Source organism: Colius striatus, chromosome 7, assembly GCF_028858725.1.
Source record: "Colius striatus isolate bColStr4 chromosome 7, bColStr4.1.hap1, whole genome shotgun sequence".
Taxonomy (NCBI): Eukaryota; Metazoa; Chordata; class Aves; order Coliiformes; family Coliidae; genus Colius; species Colius striatus.
The window spans coordinates 1,956,815-1,974,576 of NC_084765.1; the positions used below are offsets into that span (position 1 = coordinate 1,956,815).

Genomic DNA, 17,762 nt, shown 5'->3' on the forward strand with positions numbered 1-17,762 from the left:
TTGCTCTCATCCCCAGGTGTGCTGTCTCTGCCTGCCTACTTCAGCCCATACAACGATGGCTCTGTGTGCAGCGACGGACGGGCCGACGCTTATGCCCAGCTGGAACTCCGAACTTTAGAGCAGTCTCTGTTAGCAACTTGTGTTGGAAGCATCTCTGAGCTGAGTAAGTTTTGGAGCTGATGGAACATGGGTTGCTTTCAGTGAAGCAGGAGAGCCAGTTGCTCTGCCATTGAGGTCAGTGGGAGTGTTGCCATTGTTGACAGTGTGAGCAGTATTTGCCCAACGTTGGCTAAGAGTTAATTGTCCCGTGGTGCTGTTTATGAAAATCAGGTTGTTTCATTAAACTGCTTGATATTTAATTCACCTCAAACTGCTCTATATTTAATTTGCTTTTGGAGGCATTTAAGATGTGGCTTTTCTAGGCTTTTGGTAGTTAGTGGTGTTAGTGCCAAGAGAAGATGGCTGCTTTGCTGAGATGCTTCTGGAGGCTTGCTTCTACTGGAAGGCAGAAGTGGCACCTCCCTCAGATGGCAAAGAGAGTTCTCTCTGCTAGTGTTTGTGCAGTGGAAATGTCAGGGGTGCAGGATAGTCAAGAAAAAGCTTTTTGATTACTTAAAAAACAAAAAGTGGAGGGAAAAAAGAAACTCTGAGAGCACTTTGGTAACAAAAACTTCTTCAAAACCTTCTGTTTGAGTGCTAACCAAATGAAATGTTCCTTTGGTAGACTACCCACAGAGCCCCTTTAAAGTAAACAGAAATGATTTGTGTTTTCCCAGTCTACTTTTCCCTTGCAACATTTCTGCTGGCATCACTTTCTCAGTCTCCACCATCTGAATGCTAATGACTGTCGGGCAGCGAGGAGTTTGTGGGTTTCACCATTTATTTTGCAACCTGCCTTAATTTGAGGTTTTCAGATTCCTTTAACACACCTCTATTTATCCTGGAACACAAGAGGACATTTGTAGCATGGGCCTAAGATTGAATACAGCTTCCTCTCTCTCTTCCCTCCATCCCTGCTTTGGCCAGCTTGGTCATTACATCTAGTGAATAGATCTCCTGATACAGTTGCCTGCTTATTTCTTTTTTTCTAATGTTGCTGCACACTGCCAGAAAAATCAAGGGAGTGAGTGTGCAAAGGAGAAGGAACGTTATTCTGAGCTGAAAATTTGAATTCCAGATGCATTTCTGCTGTAACTGCTCAGGCTTCTGTGCTAGTACCAACACAGCATGTTCTCATAAAATGTTGAGATCCTTGAAAGTCAGGAGCTACTGAAGAGGAAAGACAGATATTAGAGGGTTTGTTCATTCTGAAATGGGTCCTTAAACTGAATGTGCTGTGCCACAAACGAGTGGCATAGCTTTACATTGCAAACTGAGGTTGCTAATACTCTGAGCCACGAGTAGTGGTGTCATCTTTAGACACACAGTAGCTTTGGGGAGGGGGAGGAGGATGTTTCTCCCTCACCTGTGTCACATTAAGACAGTTGTTTGACAAATTCAGTGTATTGGATGTTAGAGAGAAATGAAAAAAGCTGAAACTTGCTAAGAATGGGAGAGGGAGGTGTGAGTCATTCACAAGTGGCTCGGTGAAGTTCAGAGCCCTTCTCAGGAACCAACTTTGTGATGGGGCGACTATTTCAGTCCCATCCTTTCCCAGTATTGTAACTGTAGGACACAATAGAGTCACATTTCCTGTGAGGGTTTTAGGGGGCTGTAAAACATGAAGCAAGAGAGGATTCTCCCAAGGCAAAAATAGATCCTAGCTATGTATAGTAATGTGTAGTAATAATTTTGCTCCCTGGTGTGGTAGTTACACTACTCAAAGATGAAGTGTCTGAAGCCCTTCTTGCAAAGCTCTTGAGAGTTTGTAATGTACCACAATGAAAGTAAACAAGGTGGGTCCAAAGCAGGCTCATTACACAAAGATCAGCTTTATGTGGGGTCATTGCTCTGTCAACTTTTAAAGAAGTCTGCAGTCTTAAAATCCTTTCTGGGTAGAAACTGTAAAACAGGTTGCTGCCTTCCAGGCCTCCTCAAGTCCACCAGCACTCTGACACAGCAGCAGGTTGGCTCGAGTTCAAAGACCGAGAAGACTGAGCAGCCCAGAAAGCTCCTGGATTGAGCTTCTTACAAGGCTCAGGGGCACATTTCTGGCAAGCTTGTGACAGTCAGCGTGATAAAGATTGACTTTTTAATAAGAGAGTCAGGTCTTGTTATTCTGGAGAAACCTAGAGCTGGAGTGAGGGTGAGAGAAGCAGGCTCCTAAAAGAAGGGATTTCCACCTTGAACATAAGAGCATTAATTTGTTACAAGTGCCTGGGTGGGAAGGGGGCAGAAAGTCATAACCCAGTTGAAAGAAATAAGAACAATCTTATAAAATAGTGATGCTGGCAATGAGTGAAGTATTCCTTTGTACTGGTGTTACTGGTTTTGCCTTGTGAAATCTGTGCTCCCAGGTTAGGCAGCGAGCATTTGACAAGATACCAGTAGGTTTTGTACACAGGCAAGAAACTAGTATAGGTGATTGGAAAAGGGACAAAACCAAGGTTGAAACAGGATAGAAAAACCACTGGGTGTTTCATAGAATCATAGAATGGTAGGGGTTGGAAGGGAGCTTTAGAGATCATCCAGTCCAACCCCCCTGCAGAAGCAGGGTCACCTAGATCAGGTCGCATAGGAACATGTCCAGATGGATCTTGAGGACCTCCAAGGAAGGAGCCTCCACAACCCCTCTGGGCAGCCTGTGCCAGGGCTCCCTCACCTCAACAGTGAAATAGTTTCATTCTATACTTTTCAACTAGAATTTATCATTTGAAAGTTAACTTTCCCATACAACAACCTGCAGCGTGGCAGCCTCAGGACAGCTTTGAGGAGGAGAAATGGTACGTGCACAGGAAAATTTCCTTTAACTCAAGAGGTGTACTTAGGAGAATGTGGATTAACACTTAGAGATGCTTTTGCATCCTTTCTCTTTGTGCAGGTGATCTGGTTTCACGAGCAATGCACCACATGCAGTGCTTGAACACCATCCGCCCAGGCATGAGCCCCATCCGGCAAACCCGGCAGCAGCAGCCCATCTCCTGGTCCCCTGATGCTCTCCACACCCTCTACTACTTCCTACGTTGTCCACAAATGGAGTCCATGGAGAACCCCAACCTCGACCCTCCAAGAATGACCCTGAACAACGAACGGTACGTAAGGCTGCTCGACTGGTAGTAGGTTGGGAAGTTCTTTTATAGAGTAACTGCATGTGCATAGGCAGCTTTGTGGGATGCTACCTACCAGGCATCAGTTCTTCCTGCAGGCAGGCCAGATTATGTTGTCAGCTTTGCCAAGTTTATGAAGCCTTGGAATTGGAACTGGAAAGTGAGCTGTTTTTTTCGTGCAGTCTTTCCGAGCGAGGCACACGCTGAATGCTGCCAACAAGGTTTGTCTAGAGACACTGCCAAAAGTACATGTGGTTGCCTAAAGCAGTAAAGACCTTACCAAAGAAAATGTTACCTTCTGAATAGTGCCAGTTAACAATTGTCATCGTTGTCAGGAGAAGCAGGGTCGTTTGCTGCAGGGAGGTTTGAAGGGATTTATGAACATCCTTAAGGATTCTTTCAGTTGATGCCACGTGTCTGCTGTAGAAAGAAATATATATGGGAAGCCAATAACTAAACAGAAAATGCAGTGGGTCTCCTTAGCTTCTGCCAGCACCATAACTGCCTCTGAAAGTAGGCTCATTATTAGAGTGGGTCAGAAATTTTCCAGTGGGATGTTTTTTGCTGTTAGAAACCTCCCTGGTTTCCTTCCTGCCCAGCTCCTTGGCAGTCTGCCTGACAGACTGGTGGCAGCGAAGAGCTGAGGAGCCCTCAGAGCCTTGGCCACAAGTGGAGTTCCTTGACAGGTCAGGCAGCTCCTCAGCTCAAAGGCAGGCTGATGGCTGCCTGCCTTGCAGCCTGCAGGGAGACCCAGGCCTCTCTGGACTTTGTAAGGTTTCCCCAGTTTGAAATACATATCCAATTGGGTATTTACTTGACAAATCTTACCTAAAGAGGAAATTCTGGGGTTTCTTCTTTATCCAGTATTTGTGCAAGCTTACTCTTTGCATGTCTTTTGGCCTGATGGATATCAGACAAATGGCTCTAACCTGGCCCTTCCCAAAAGCAGCCCATGGTTGGGAAGTGTTGTGGTGTGGTGAGATGTTGAAGGAAGGGGCCACGTTCACAAAACAAAAAGACAAGGTGCTTGTTGGCCAGGGGAGCAGGGAAAGGAGAACACCTCTGCAGCTTTGTAAATAATGTGGTTACTTCTTCCTACTTTAGGCTTTACTGTGCTCAGCTCCTACCAGTTCTAAAGTTGGTATGAAATCATACCAACAGACAGATAATTAACTCTTCAAATGAATTCTAAAAACCTCCAAAAGTGAGCCCTCTCTCTTCATCCTGCCCTCTTCTGCTTGTGTGGGGATTATGGTGCCTTTTCCTCTGCTCCATGCTGCACAGCCTTGGCTTTTTTCATTGAGTCACTTCCTAATTGCCCTGGCTGCACTGTCTTTAGTCTGTGCATTTCTGACACTGCAAATCAGCTCTATCTCACGCAGACCTATGCTGGCCTGCACCAAACCTGACTTCAGCAACCCTAAAGTTGCTGTTCACCACCATCAGAGTTGAGGCTGGTGGCTTCATGGCTAGTCAGAAGTGAGAAGATCTCTTGAGAATAACAGTGGGTTGAACTATCTCCTTTGAAGGCTCTGAGCTTTGAGGTTGGATGCAGAAACACACACTGAGCAGTAGGCAGCCTCTCTAATTTTGGTCTCAGTGAGTTACTTTAGGTTAAGGGAAATATCAAATAAGGAGCAAAATATCAAGTGGTCACTCTTAAGCTGTCTGTTCTGCAGTAATGTTTTGCATGTGACTGGTCTGTGTAGCTGCAGGTCACTGGTCACTTGTCTTCACTGGTTGCTTGCTTTCATTCTCTTGGTTGCTGGAGTTCATTGTAGTTGGTACTGGACTGACTTCTTTGAGGTCTCAGTCTGGCAGGAGCTCAGCTATTCTACAAAGTAGAAAAGATGTGGTTTGATTTTCTGTTTGTCTGGTCCTCTCCCAAAATGCTTTCAAAAAGAGCAATCTGTGAGCAGAACTGTGGCATCAGAGACAGGGAACTGTTGTACACATGCAAAGAACCAAGAGGAATTAAGTGAAGTTGGATAAAATAGGAAGAGGCTGCACAAGTCAGACCCCGCTGGTAGCTCTGCTTTTTGGGCTCACTAATCTAAATCAAATGCTGTAGCTGGTGCAAGGTTGTTTATTTTGCATTTCATGTTTGCACACTGTGCAAAAAAAAAAGGAGTTTTCATGAGGCCAAATTCTGTGAAGTTGTACCATTAGTTCCCACAGTTGTACAACTGAAGCTGCTAAATAACATGTATCAGGAACGTAGATTAAGCTTCCTAGTTAGTATTGTGTTCCTTTCAGTGCTTGCACTATGATGGTGTTACAGCAGCTACTTGTTTTGTATAGTGAGGATAATAAATGAGTTAAATCAGGAGCGTGGTTATCTCTCCAGTTGCTCCCAGCCAATGCTCTTCACGTGCTTCAGGGGAGTTGTTTTCTGAATGCAGCCTGCAACTCCATTCTGCTTGAAAACCCACAGCAGATCCCAGAACAGCTGGTGCAAGGGAAATTTCTGCCACTTATTTTCCTGACCAGTACTTAGCTATAAAGGAAATTAAGGAGGAGATATTAAAATGGAGCAAAACCTGACCTTAGGGGGAAAGAAAACCAGAACCTGAGGACTATTAGGTTAAACAATTGGCTTTGAAAGGTTTATGAAAGCTGGAAATGAAATTAATACTGCCTAGTATACAAGAAATGAACATCCAACCCTACCTTTCACTTGCTCCAAGATGTATTTGTATGTGTCTTACTGTACTGAACTCTGTGCATGTTATTTTAGCATCACCAGGAGGATAAATATTGCTAGCAGTACAACAGATAGTTTACTCTCTCCTAGCTTACGAGGAGAGATGGTTGAGGCTGCTTGTGAGATGCCAGGCTCGTGGCATGATAGATGAAGGCACTGATTCACCTAATGTGACTTGGCAAGGCTGTGCAGCTCAGTTTCTTTTATTCTTCCCTGAGCTGTGCTAAATCAGCTGCAAACTCTGCATTGCTCTTTTGTGCATTTATGCTTTCTATCTGGAACATGCTTCTTCCTGCAAGCCCAGTTTGTTTTCTACTGGAAAAAAACCTCATTCACAAGCAAGGACAATAACACTGACCCATTCTGCATTTGCTTGGGCTTCAGTTCTGAGGCTCCTGTGTAAATCTGTTAGTAATGAAGAATAATCTGAAATTCAGCAAAGAGAGGGATGGCTTCAGACTGAGTGAAACCTGACCTTGGGAAGATGTGTGAGCCACGTTGGTTCAGTAGAAGGAACTGCAGTCGTTCAGTCTGGAGACCTGACAACCTGCTGTCCATCTTGCTTGGCTTTCTGTTGTCTGTGAGCTCTCTGTGTGTCCCAAAGCAAAGCAATGTGCTCTGAAAATCATAACACTCTAGGGTCTGGAAGGTGAAGGCAAGCATAGATTTCAAGTTCTGAAACCATGCCTAATGGAGTGTGGAGAGTGCCATAAAGGGCTTTTCAAAACCTAGCTGAGCCTCTGAACATATCCTGCAGCAAACTGCAGGAGGTATGAAAACATACCCACTTGCAGTTAGGTATGCAAGGCACCCAATGAACAGAGCCAATTGAAAGTTACAGAAGCTGGGTGCCTCACCTACCCTGAACACCTTGGCAACCAAGGAATTGAGGTGGGTGAGCCGTGGAGTGCTGTGGGGATGGGGTGGATGTTGTCATCTCTCTCCAGTGTGGCAGACAGAGGAGCTTTGTGGCCTCCAGCATGTGAATGGTTTGGGATACCAATAGACTGAAACTCTGATTCAGTTTGTGGGTTGGTTATATCTGGTTCTGATACTCACCTCCAGGTGAAGCCATTGAAGCTGAGGTAGGAGAGGAGGCAGAATTAGAGAGAAAGCATTTGGGTGCCTTAAGCAAAACATTTGGAAGGTTTCCATGATGAGTGCAGCTGCTTGCTGTATGGCCAAGCATTGGCCCACTTGGCACCCTAAACTGACCTCATTTGCTGCATGGACACTAAACCATCTGCTGTTTGATGTCAAAGAGGCAACCTGAGAAAGGGTTTTACAAATAGAGAGTGCCACTTGTGCAATCCTTTGGCAAATCAGTTAGAGCCTGAGGTGAGGACAAACTGCTTCCCTCTGACCACATGCCTGCCTGCCTGAGGGCTAAGAGCTTCTCAGTGTCAGCAGAGAGCACATCTGGTTTTGTTGCTGCAAGAAAAGGGTGGGCAATCGGGGATCATGGTCTGTATTGAGCCAGAGGTCAGACAGTGGACCACCAAGAGTCAGCAGATGCGTGGCACTCCCTCTCTTCCCCCTTTCTGCTCTGGGTTTTTTCCCCATTGCTTAAGTCAGGCTGAGCTTGGGAGCACTCTGCAGCGTGAGATCATGTCCCAGAGCAGCAGAGCATGTTTGCTGGGATTGTTTGGGATACTGTGACTTGAGAAGGGCCATCCAAAGGTAAACTAAGCTTCTCCCTTCTTCACTTTTTCCCTGAGTGGAATATAAAGCTTTTGTCTTCTTTTTAATGGTGTGTCAAGGCAAGAATGCTCTCTGTGATACTTCTCTCAGAGTGTTTGTCTGATTAGAGCACAAATCAAGGTCAATATTACAGTCTCATTTTACAGCTGGCTGGACTGCTCTACCCTGTGCTAATTGCCTTGGCCAGGATAGTGGGCTAGCCTTACAGCTAGGAACAGACACCATTGCCTGCCCCCATCCCACCCCTTTTTGTGTGCACAGCATTTATTGTAGGAAAGTTTGCATGATCTGGTACCTAAAAATAGGCAAAAAAGTTGGGTCCTGCTTCCTTGCATAGCTGGTTATCTGCATGTCTTTGGTAGGCTGAGCTCCCTCCCCTTCCACCTACCCAGTTAATAAACCCCTATAAACAGTGTTTGCCCATTGTCAGTCTTTGGTCTGTAGAACGTTCTAACAGTAATTCTGGGCTTGTCCATCAGTGCCTGTAGATTCAGCCATGTCAGACCTTCCTGAGCTATCCATGTTGCAGACATACCAAGTTTTACACATTGTCTGAGTTTGCTGGGGCATTCTTTTTGTTCCAAATGTCAGCGAGTCTAAAAGAATTCACATCAGCAGAAGCACACAGGCTGTACCCATCTGACTCTGCTGGTGAAAATCCAGTAAAACACTAGTGAAATTCCAGAGCTGATGTAGGATTTGTCAGCTGCCAAGAGTAAAATGTGGGGCTTGCCAATTTGATGGAAATTCACAGCTCTTCAGCTGGAAAAGCTGTGGACTCTGCAAGAAGCCAACTCCAAGCACCCAGCGGGTCACCTCATAAGGAAAGAGAAAGCTTCATTCTGTTTTCCACATGCAGGCATCTAGAAGGTTTGCCTCAGACTTGCTGCTTCTCCAGAGGAGTCTGGTTTGTGATGTGATTGTAAATAAACATGGGCTCACTCAGTTTCTCCCTTGTCACATGAAATCCTTCAGAAGGGCTGCTGTTTGTTCTGCTTTCAGATGGCTGCTTTGACCTACGAGGCTTAAAAGGGACCTGGAAGGTTTTCTGTTCCCAACAGGAGTTACATCTGTTTCTTCCCATGATCCAGGGCCCAGAGATAAGCCTGTAAACTATATTTTTAAGTAGGATCACAGAGGAGATATGGACTGGTGCCTGCTCTCCTGTGCCACGTCAGCTGGGCTGGAGGGGGAAGGGGCTGAGCTGCCTACTTGGGTTTTCTCTCTCTGGAGTATTTCCAGCAATGCCTGCTGTGAAACAGTATTTATTGAGGAAGGATGAAAAGTGCATCTGATGCTGCCAGAGGAGAAGATTGTAGCCCTTTCATGCTGTTGTTGAGTGCTGTTTGCTCAAGTGTTGTGTTCTTCCAGTACTTCAGCTATCGATTGAAACTGCCATTGGCTGGAACAGTTGATGTGTTTTGTCTTGGGGGGTACAATCCAGAGTTATCCTGAATAACAGGGAAACCACAGATGGGTCTAAATTAATAGTTTCTGCTACAGTGTCAAAATGCTGTCCAAGCATCCCTTGGTTCAGTGGTGACCAAGTTTGCATCTCAGCCTGTTAATGCTCTCAGATTCAAATACCCATGCTCAGAGCAGACTTGAGTAGAGCAGTGGCCTTATGGCCTTGTTTTAACTTTCATACTTTCTAAAACTCAGACTGTCCTCAGATACATCAGAGCCATGCCACTACCTTCTGCTGAGAGAAGATTGATCTCCAAGTACTATGTGCATCTGCTCCCCTACAGTGCTACTTTCAAGAGCCTTCTGTTGCAGTTTCTCTATCAAGAGCCTTGCAGTGGCTGATGCAAATCAAAGGTCCCTGTGCTGTGGCTATTTCTAAATCCCCAGTGACCATCTGATGGAGATGGCCTTCTCATCACATCTTCTAAATGTCATGTTTTGACAAAGCATTGCTCATACTTAGTACCTTTTAACTTGACAATCTGTAGGTGCATTGTTAGAAATGATTAGAGCCTCCAGCTGTTTCTCTCTTGCTTAGCTGTTTTCTTCCCCTGTGTTCAGAAAACACCTGGCATGACTAAATATTCACTCTGAAACTGCTTGAGACAGGAGTGATTTGGTCACATGGATCAAATTTATACAATGATATCAATTCATATTAAGCAAAACACTAACTTGGGCAGGTGGTTAATGTCAGTTGTGTCCAGAAAGTCTTGCTCTGTGTTGGTTGGACATCCAACTGGCAGAAAGGCAAGGAAAATCAGGAATAACCTGCAGAGCCTGCTGCTAGACCTGTGTTTGCTTCGACTGCATCCTCATCATCACTGAGAAGTAGCACAGCTTTCAGAGCTGCTTAAGGCTTTTCAAGACAAATCTTTTCTCCAGATGGATGTTTCCAGACTCTCACTGATCTGTCAGGAGGCTTTTTTCCCCTCTCTGCTCTTTGAAACTGCAGGTTTATGGAATATTACTAAGTGCAATCGCCACATCAATGTCTGTCTTTTAGATTTATCTGTGGCTGAGCCTTTCCTCATTCAAATTTAATGTATTTATGTCTGAATTCTTTTGTTTTACAGCCACGTCCTATTGTTACCCTGCTGCATCAGGAGCAGAACTTGATACATTTAGTTCAATGAGCTGTGTCTTTGGAAAGGTCTGCAATAAAACAAGTTCTGGGATCTCTTGTCTGAGAGCACTTAATATCTTTCCATTTTCTCTCCAGTTGAGAATAGGTATACAGCAATAATAAAAGTAGCCTCTGATTAATTTGTCTTGAGAGAGCATGATGCTGTAATGATAGCTGTGTGTTTAACAGTACTGAAATCCACTCAGAGTATCCCTGAAGTCAACAGGGTGATTACAGAGAGATGTGTCCCTGAGAATATTCCAGTCCCACCCCTATGCAATGGTCTCTTTGATTTTTATATTCATTTTCCCCCAGAGCTATTTGGATATAAATATACTGAGTCAACAGAGGGAAACAGAAGGAAGCCTTCCATTGAACTGTGGCATTAGAGCTTTGCTTGTTCAGTGTGCACATCAAAATGTGCCCCTCTTTGTTTCAGAGGGAAAAAAAAAGAAGCTGTTTTCTATTGATAAAAGGCTAGTTTGGTAGATTTATTAGAAGGCTATAAAGAGATAAGGTCAGCTTCCTTCACCAACACCAAGGAGAGAAGCTGTCACCGTGCATTTTGCCCATTTCAGACCTCAGACTTCATTGAGATTTTGAGATGCTCATTCACAAGGAAGATGGAGTGAATGACCCAATTTCAGAGGCCAGTCAGCCACAATCAATGTGTATTTATTGACTAAAATGAGCTGTTCATTGGCAGTGCTGTTCCTGACCTCACACAGGGTGATGTCTTTGTAGAGCCCATACTAAATAGCTGCAGTATATTGAGTATCTTCCACAGTTTGGAGAACTGAGATAACATGTGTGATTTAACAGGAGGAGTCAGTAGTCTTATCACTCTTGTGGTGAGCACCTTTCACCTTCCTGCTCTTTATGGTGACGTCTCAGCACATATTACAGCAGCAACATCTAGCCCAAAAAGCCCAGAAACACTTAGAAACTGCTTGAATAGATCCAGTGCTAGTGGGATTCCTACATATGTGCTCCTGATATCCTCACTGAAAGACTGAAGAGAGATCCAGGATGAAATGCTTCTGTTGATTAGTGTGTGTGTGTGTCTACACATGCTCTGAGCACCATAGCACTGGATATATGAAGTGAACTAAAACCATGTCAGGTTAAAAGCCAGTAAGTGCCAAGTGCCTTTGCCTATTGAGGTATTTTTAAGTCTCATCATTTTTCTTAACTGTTCCATTTCTTTCAAGATTGCAGATTTGGAATGTGAGGGGTGACCTTGGCAGTAGTGAGGGGAATTAATTGCAAACCCTGAGGATCAAATTCATCCAAGTGTAACTACTGAAACTGGCAACACAGTCTAGGCTGAATCAGATTTTTTTCCCTCTCCTCTTTTATGTTGTTTGTATAAACAAACGCTGCTCTTTTGTGTGTTTGAACTCTGTATCTCACACCTGGGACACCTTTCTTCCATATTACTGTCTGTAAGCAATTTGTAGTGTTATTGGAGTGTTTCCAAAGTAGCCTGTATCTTCTGATCTTTTAGTATTGGAGCAGGGGTGTGGTACAAACAGTGGTTATTTAAATCCTCTGCAAAACTGCAACAAGAGTCTCCCTGGATCCAAAGTCAAACAGCACAGAGCAGACCTCAGGAGGAGCCAAGTGCCTTTCTGTGCCAGCCTCCTTACACAGGGAAAGCATTACAGGTAACATGCACAGTGAAACCCAAACTTGATGCTAATGGCTGCATGTGAAGCCATGTGCCAAAAAGGCTCTGAGGCTGTCTTACCTTGCTGCTCCTTATGCACTGGTTTCCATGGACAGTGGTTAAGAGAAGCCTCAGATGTCACAGATACATTTAAAAAGCATGTCTGCTCTGCAGGACAAATCCTGTTCCAATGAGTTCCATGTCTGAGCTGATTCAGCTTCATGGATTCTTCTGGGGCTGAACAACCCTGTGTTGATGCCATGTGTGCTGGTCTGATGTGTTTGCTTGGAGAGGAAAGAGACTGAGCTTCCTATGGCTCTTCCTGCTCTTACCAGTGTAAATCTGGAGAGATGCTGCTGAAAAGAGGTAGTTTCAGTCTGAAATCAAACCAATGGGAACTCCAGTTCCACTGAAGACTTCCTAAAGCTCGTTCTTCCATGGATTAGAAAGTATATAATGGCTAATGGCTGCATGGTAAGCCATGTACCAAAAAGGCTCTGAGGCTGTCTTACCTTGCTGCTCCTTATGCACTGGTTTCCATGGACAGTGGTTAAGAGAAGTCTCAGATGTCACAGATACAGAAGGGGGACAGATCATCTGAAACACTACCAATTTTACATGGTCCTGGGGAACCTGACTTTGAGCAAGGAGATTTGGACTAAACCATCTCCCAGAGTGTCTCTCAACCTCAGTTGCTCTGTGCTTCTCTTATTTTGTTCCTTAAAGTTGTTTTATATGCAGCAGCCTGGTAACTTCCCCAACCTTCAATAGGTATCAATAGACAGGCAGACAGCAGGCAGTAGTTGCTCCTTACCACCTACCTAGAGAAGTAATAAGACATTTGGCAGTCTTTGTCCTGTCAGGTACAAAACATTTGTTTGGAAGCCACTCTTTTCTGCTTTCACAGGCATCTTACAGTAGAGCTCAGTGCTTGCTGGATGGAAACCCCCAGAAAGGCTGTCTTTGACCTAAACCATTTCTGGCAAATGTCTCCTATTTGTAAACATGTTTGAAAACTAGACAGATAATCTTTAACTGTCTTGTTTAGCAATGGAGAGATGACAGCCATGGGGGGGGGTGTGTGTGTCTGCTACCACCCTGCAATTACTATAACTACAGCTACAGTAATTACTGTAACTACTATAAAGATGGCCATGTTGAGTTCTTGGCTCCTGCTCTTAAGTTTCCATCTGTTCAGATAAAAAAGAAGGTGCAAGAAAATGAGAGCCTGGCAACTTAGCTGCCTTGGATTCCCAGGGCTGGTACAAACAGAAATCTTCAGTGCCTGTAGGCACCCTGTGTTGTGGATTGTTTATTGTTTGTTGTTTCATGATGAGAAGGCTGAGCAGCAAACTAGCTTCAAAAATGAATGAGAAATAATCCAGGGAAACTTAAAACAAAACTGGTACAGCATGTGTTACTCAAAAGGCATTGCAGAAACACAGAAATGAGGAAGACAGGGTCTTCTGGCCTCTTTTTCCACCTTGCAGTGACTGCCCATTGAAATGGTAGAGAACTGACTGAGAGTCTCTCTGCTTGGCTCTGGCTGCTTTACTGTCATTTAATATCAGCCTATCTCCATTTTTCCTAGGCACAGAGCCTTCAAAGACTGTATCCTGATACCAACCTAGTGCTCTTGTAACCCAAGTAAAAAGCAGCAGCTCTGTGAGCGAAAGGTTCTGAGCACATTACAAGGAATGATGGTGGTAACAAGCCAGCAAGTTTCTTCCTTTTCAGTAATTGCAGTTTCCAATTGAAGTGAATATTATTTCCTATTGGACTAAATTACAGCCCATCATTTGCAGGACTTGCCTGTTTCCTGAGGAAGGAGTTTGCTGGTGCTTTAACAAATCCCCACTAAAAAAAGCCACAATTCTGAGCTTTTGTTGTGCAGCAGCCAGGAGACTGGCAGGTTGTTGGGGGGGTTTTTGCTCTTATTGTTCCTGACATCTTTGTACCAGAGAGCTGAGCTTTTCTGAAGAGTAAATGTTTCTAGGTATAATTTATGATAATAGCAACAATCATTCTTTCTCTTTGACCTCGTGGAGATTAGAAACTGGGTTTCCCTGGGGTAATCCTAAATTGATATGTCTGTGCTTTGTCTCCTTTTAATGGAAACCTGGGCAGTTTGTGCTTGTTTATCCTACACCTAGGAGTGCCTGTGCTGCCATGACCTGCTGGCCCCTTCCAAAGCTGAGCTGTACCGTTTTCATCACATTGTTTTTACAGTAAATGCTGAAGGGACTGTTTTAAAAAGCATGTCTGCTCTGCAGGACAAATCCTATTCCAATGAGTTCCATGTCTGAGCTGATTCAGCTTCATGGATTCTTCTGGGGCTGAACAACCCTGTGTTGATGCCATGTGTGCTGGTCTGATGTGTTTGCTTGGAGAGGAAAGAGACCGAGCTGCCTATGGCTCTTCCTGCTCTTACCAGTGTAAATCTGGAGAGATGCTGCTGAAAAGAGGTAGTTTCAGTCTGAAATCAAACCAGGGGGAACTCCAGTTCCACTGAAGAGTTCCTAAAGCTCGTTCTTCCATGGATTAGAAAGTATATACTAATGGCTGGAGAATGGAGGTGAGAGACAGAAGCTGTAAGGTTTTATTCTGAGGCTTGCTGGAAAAGTCTGTGCTACTGGAAGGAATTCACTTAGCCATGCCTCACCTCTTTGGCTTCCTTCAGAAATGGCAAAGATCCTTTCAGAGAAACATGGGGTCCTTCTGAGACCTTTAGAAGTGCCAGGCTTTTCCAGTAGGAAAGGATGGGTTGTCCATGATGCAGTACTAGGAGACAGCAAAGCTGGCTGAGAGGAGGAGAAGCACATTGGCATGAAATTATAACAGGACTAATATAACCTGCTCAGAGTGTATCTTGTAGTTACATATTGCTCCCAGCACCTAGACTGTGTGATTGAGTTAGCTCTGTGCAGCACTGCACAGTGCCAAGTAGTCAGTGCTCAGTTCCCTCTTGTGGCTGCCAAATTCTTCAGGAAGGATCTCTGAAGAGCTGATGCATTAGAACATCACAGAAACATATGTTCCTTAAATGGCTTTCCATCTGGGCATCCCATTCTTCCTTATACAAGAAGTTTAACTCACTTTGGAACCCCTTTTGGTCTGCTAAACTGTCTGTGTTGAGACCCTTATTGAGGGTCTCAACTTACCCTCTGCTTAAGGGTAAATGTCCAAACCAATTTAATCTGACTGGACATATAGAAAGGACATTGGCCCCAGTATAGTGATGGGTTATGGTTCTGGTTATGTACAGCTTTATTCACATAGTCAGGGCTCGCAGGTTGTGAAGAAAGATGAGAGATAAACCAGTTTTCATTAAAACAGTTTTGTTTCTTGAGGTAGAAACTCTGTGAGGAGAGATTCCTGTGTCCCATGGTTCATCTGCATTTCGTTGGTTACTTTTTGTGTGGTATGCAGAGCATGGTGTTGACAGAAGAATTTATTCAAGAAACAGGTAATGAAGTGTATCTCAGATGAAGATTTTGAAAGGGAATGTGTTTCTCAACAAGCTGAAAAAGAATCATTGTGCCCATTGCACTTGGTGTTACAACTGATGCTTGTTTAACTGCCATGTTTCACATGGCTCAGCCATGCTTCTGTGGGTTTTGGTCTGTTTTCTGGCAGCAGAATCTTAAAGGGGCTGAAAAGAAAACAAATATCCTTGTGCTTTGGTATTAGTAACAAAAACTATTGTTTTGCCATGCTAGTCATTAGCTGAGTGAGTGGCTGGAACTTGAAATTGCTTCGTGTGCCTGTAGTAACCACAGTGTTGCACCCTCTGCAGTGGTCACAGCGAAGCAGGTTGGACCTGTTGGAAGAACAGGTTTTAGCTGTGTATAAGAAAACTCTGTCTTCTTCCCCCTTCCCATTAGACTGTTTATCTAATCTATTAATGTATGATTAGTGAAGTGTGCCTTTGTAGAGAGAGACAGATGGTGGAACAGATCACCTCGATGTGCAGAGCAGTAAGGGAGATGGGTTTTATCATCTCTCTCCTGTTCCTGTGAGCAGCAGTGGCAGCAGAGCTCAGGAACTGTGCTGCAAGCAGACTTAATAGCTGGAATTCATGGCATCTGCTGAGAAGCACTGCAGCTCCAAATGTTGACATTTAGTGCATGCATACTCTAAATTTAGGCTACTTGGAGACAGAATGTGAGCTTGTCCAGTTGAGTTCACCCATCAGAATCCCATAGTGAAGCAGTTGTGTCTGTCCTTTGGAGTGCTGCTTAGGTACCATGATATGACCATAGAAGACATGATGAAAGAAGCATAAAAAGAGTTTGAAATAGGGAGATTTCACAATATTAAACACAGAATGGAAGAGTGAGGGATTTCCAGTGTGGCATAGAGGGACTGAGTTCATTGCAAGGGTTGTTTAAAGATAATCCTGCTGCTTATGTTTCTCATATGTATACATTTAGATGGTATTATGGGTTGTTAAGTCTCCTTCTCTGGAGACATTCCAACCCACCTGGATGAGCTCCTGTGTGCCCTACTCTAGGTGGTGCTGCTCTGGCAGGGGGGTTGCACTGGATGAGCTTTCCAGGTCCCTTCCAACCCTTGAGATTCTGTGATTAATTATTTGTCTAAGGCAAAATGCAAACCTATAACTTGTTATGCATTCCATTAGAACCATAAACATGTTCATCCACCAATGGTAACAAACATCTTTGGATGCAAAAGGCCTCTCTCTTCAGTTCTGCACAGTATATTCCATACTTTAGGAGAAGAACTGGGGACCAAACCAGCAGCTCCTTGAAGACAGAGGTGAAATATGTTCATTGATCAGCTTGCCAGTAGGACAAAGGGATGTTCCCTTGTTAAAGAATAATGTGAAAAATGCCACACTAACATATATTTCACCCAGGAGTGATGTTATTCCTCCTCATCTTTCCTTAATGATAGATCTTTTGTGTCTTACCTGGTACTGGCTTAGAGAGAAGGTCTGTTCATTCACAAGTCACACACCCTATAGGCTCAGCTGCCTTTTATTTAACCAAACAGACTCTTTTGGCTGTTTTGTGAGACCTTCTGGGATGTAATACAGCAACCAGAACCTGGATTGTATAATTACACTACTGTCATCCTAAATTGCTTTCTGGAACTTCTCAGATTCCAGGTATGTGCAAAGCCAAAAGATGACTTAGATTTTCATCAAGAGAGCCCTGCCCTCAGCATCAGGCAAGGCTGACGTTCCAAGGTCACGTTCACAGTAGCATGAGGTGGCACAGAAGTGGAACATCAGTCAAGCAAGTAGAAAAACAGAGGTTTCATCCATTGTTTTTCTTAGTCCTGAAAAGGACAGAGTCCTCTTCTAACCTTAAAACATTCAGCCTCTAGCTACCACTGTTTTGTGTTTGAAAGTGTCCCTTTTGAAAGGTCAGTTAGGGTTTGGCTTGTGCTGTAAAGCAAATCCCTGTCTCTTGTGAACCCCCTTTGCTTTGGTGAGGATTGTCTTTGCTTAGCTGAACAACCTTGTGCAGTTAGAATGAATTCAGCAGTTTCCAGCATTCCAGAACTGCACCAAAACTATTTCTCTTTGTTCACACAGTTGTAACTCAGGAGCTTGAGGCAATTTTCAGAAGCGTGGCATCACTCTGCCTTCAGGATTTTACTGAAAATCCATTCTGCAGTTGAGACTGGCAGCTTGGTTTTGGCTTGAGAATCACCATATGTTTGTAACGTGCACATTGGCAAATCAGATTGAAGTCAGAACTAAAGGGCCTGTTATCTCAATCCTACTGGTGCTTTTGGGAATGAAGTCTAATGGGCAAAACAAAAATGATGCAGGAGGAGTCTCAGCATTGGCTAGTGAAGAACTGAAGTGACTCCAGAGAAATGTGTTTGTACATAGCAAAGAGGGTTTTTAGTTTGCCA

At 44.1% G+C, this 17,762-nt stretch overlaps 1 protein-coding gene across 1 annotated transcript in view; it reads left to right on the forward strand.

Moving 5' to 3' along the window:
* Positions 1-17,762, forward strand: part of ABTB2 (ankyrin repeat and BTB domain containing 2) — a 126,167-nt gene that overhangs the window by 78,931 nt on the left and 29,474 nt on the right. The window contains exons 2-3 of the mRNA XM_061999427.1: positions 17-163; positions 2,981-3,191. Coding sequence (XP_061855411.1) covers positions 17-163; positions 2,981-3,191 — 358 coding nt within the window. The remainder of the gene's footprint in view (positions 1-16; positions 164-2,980; positions 3,192-17,762) is intronic.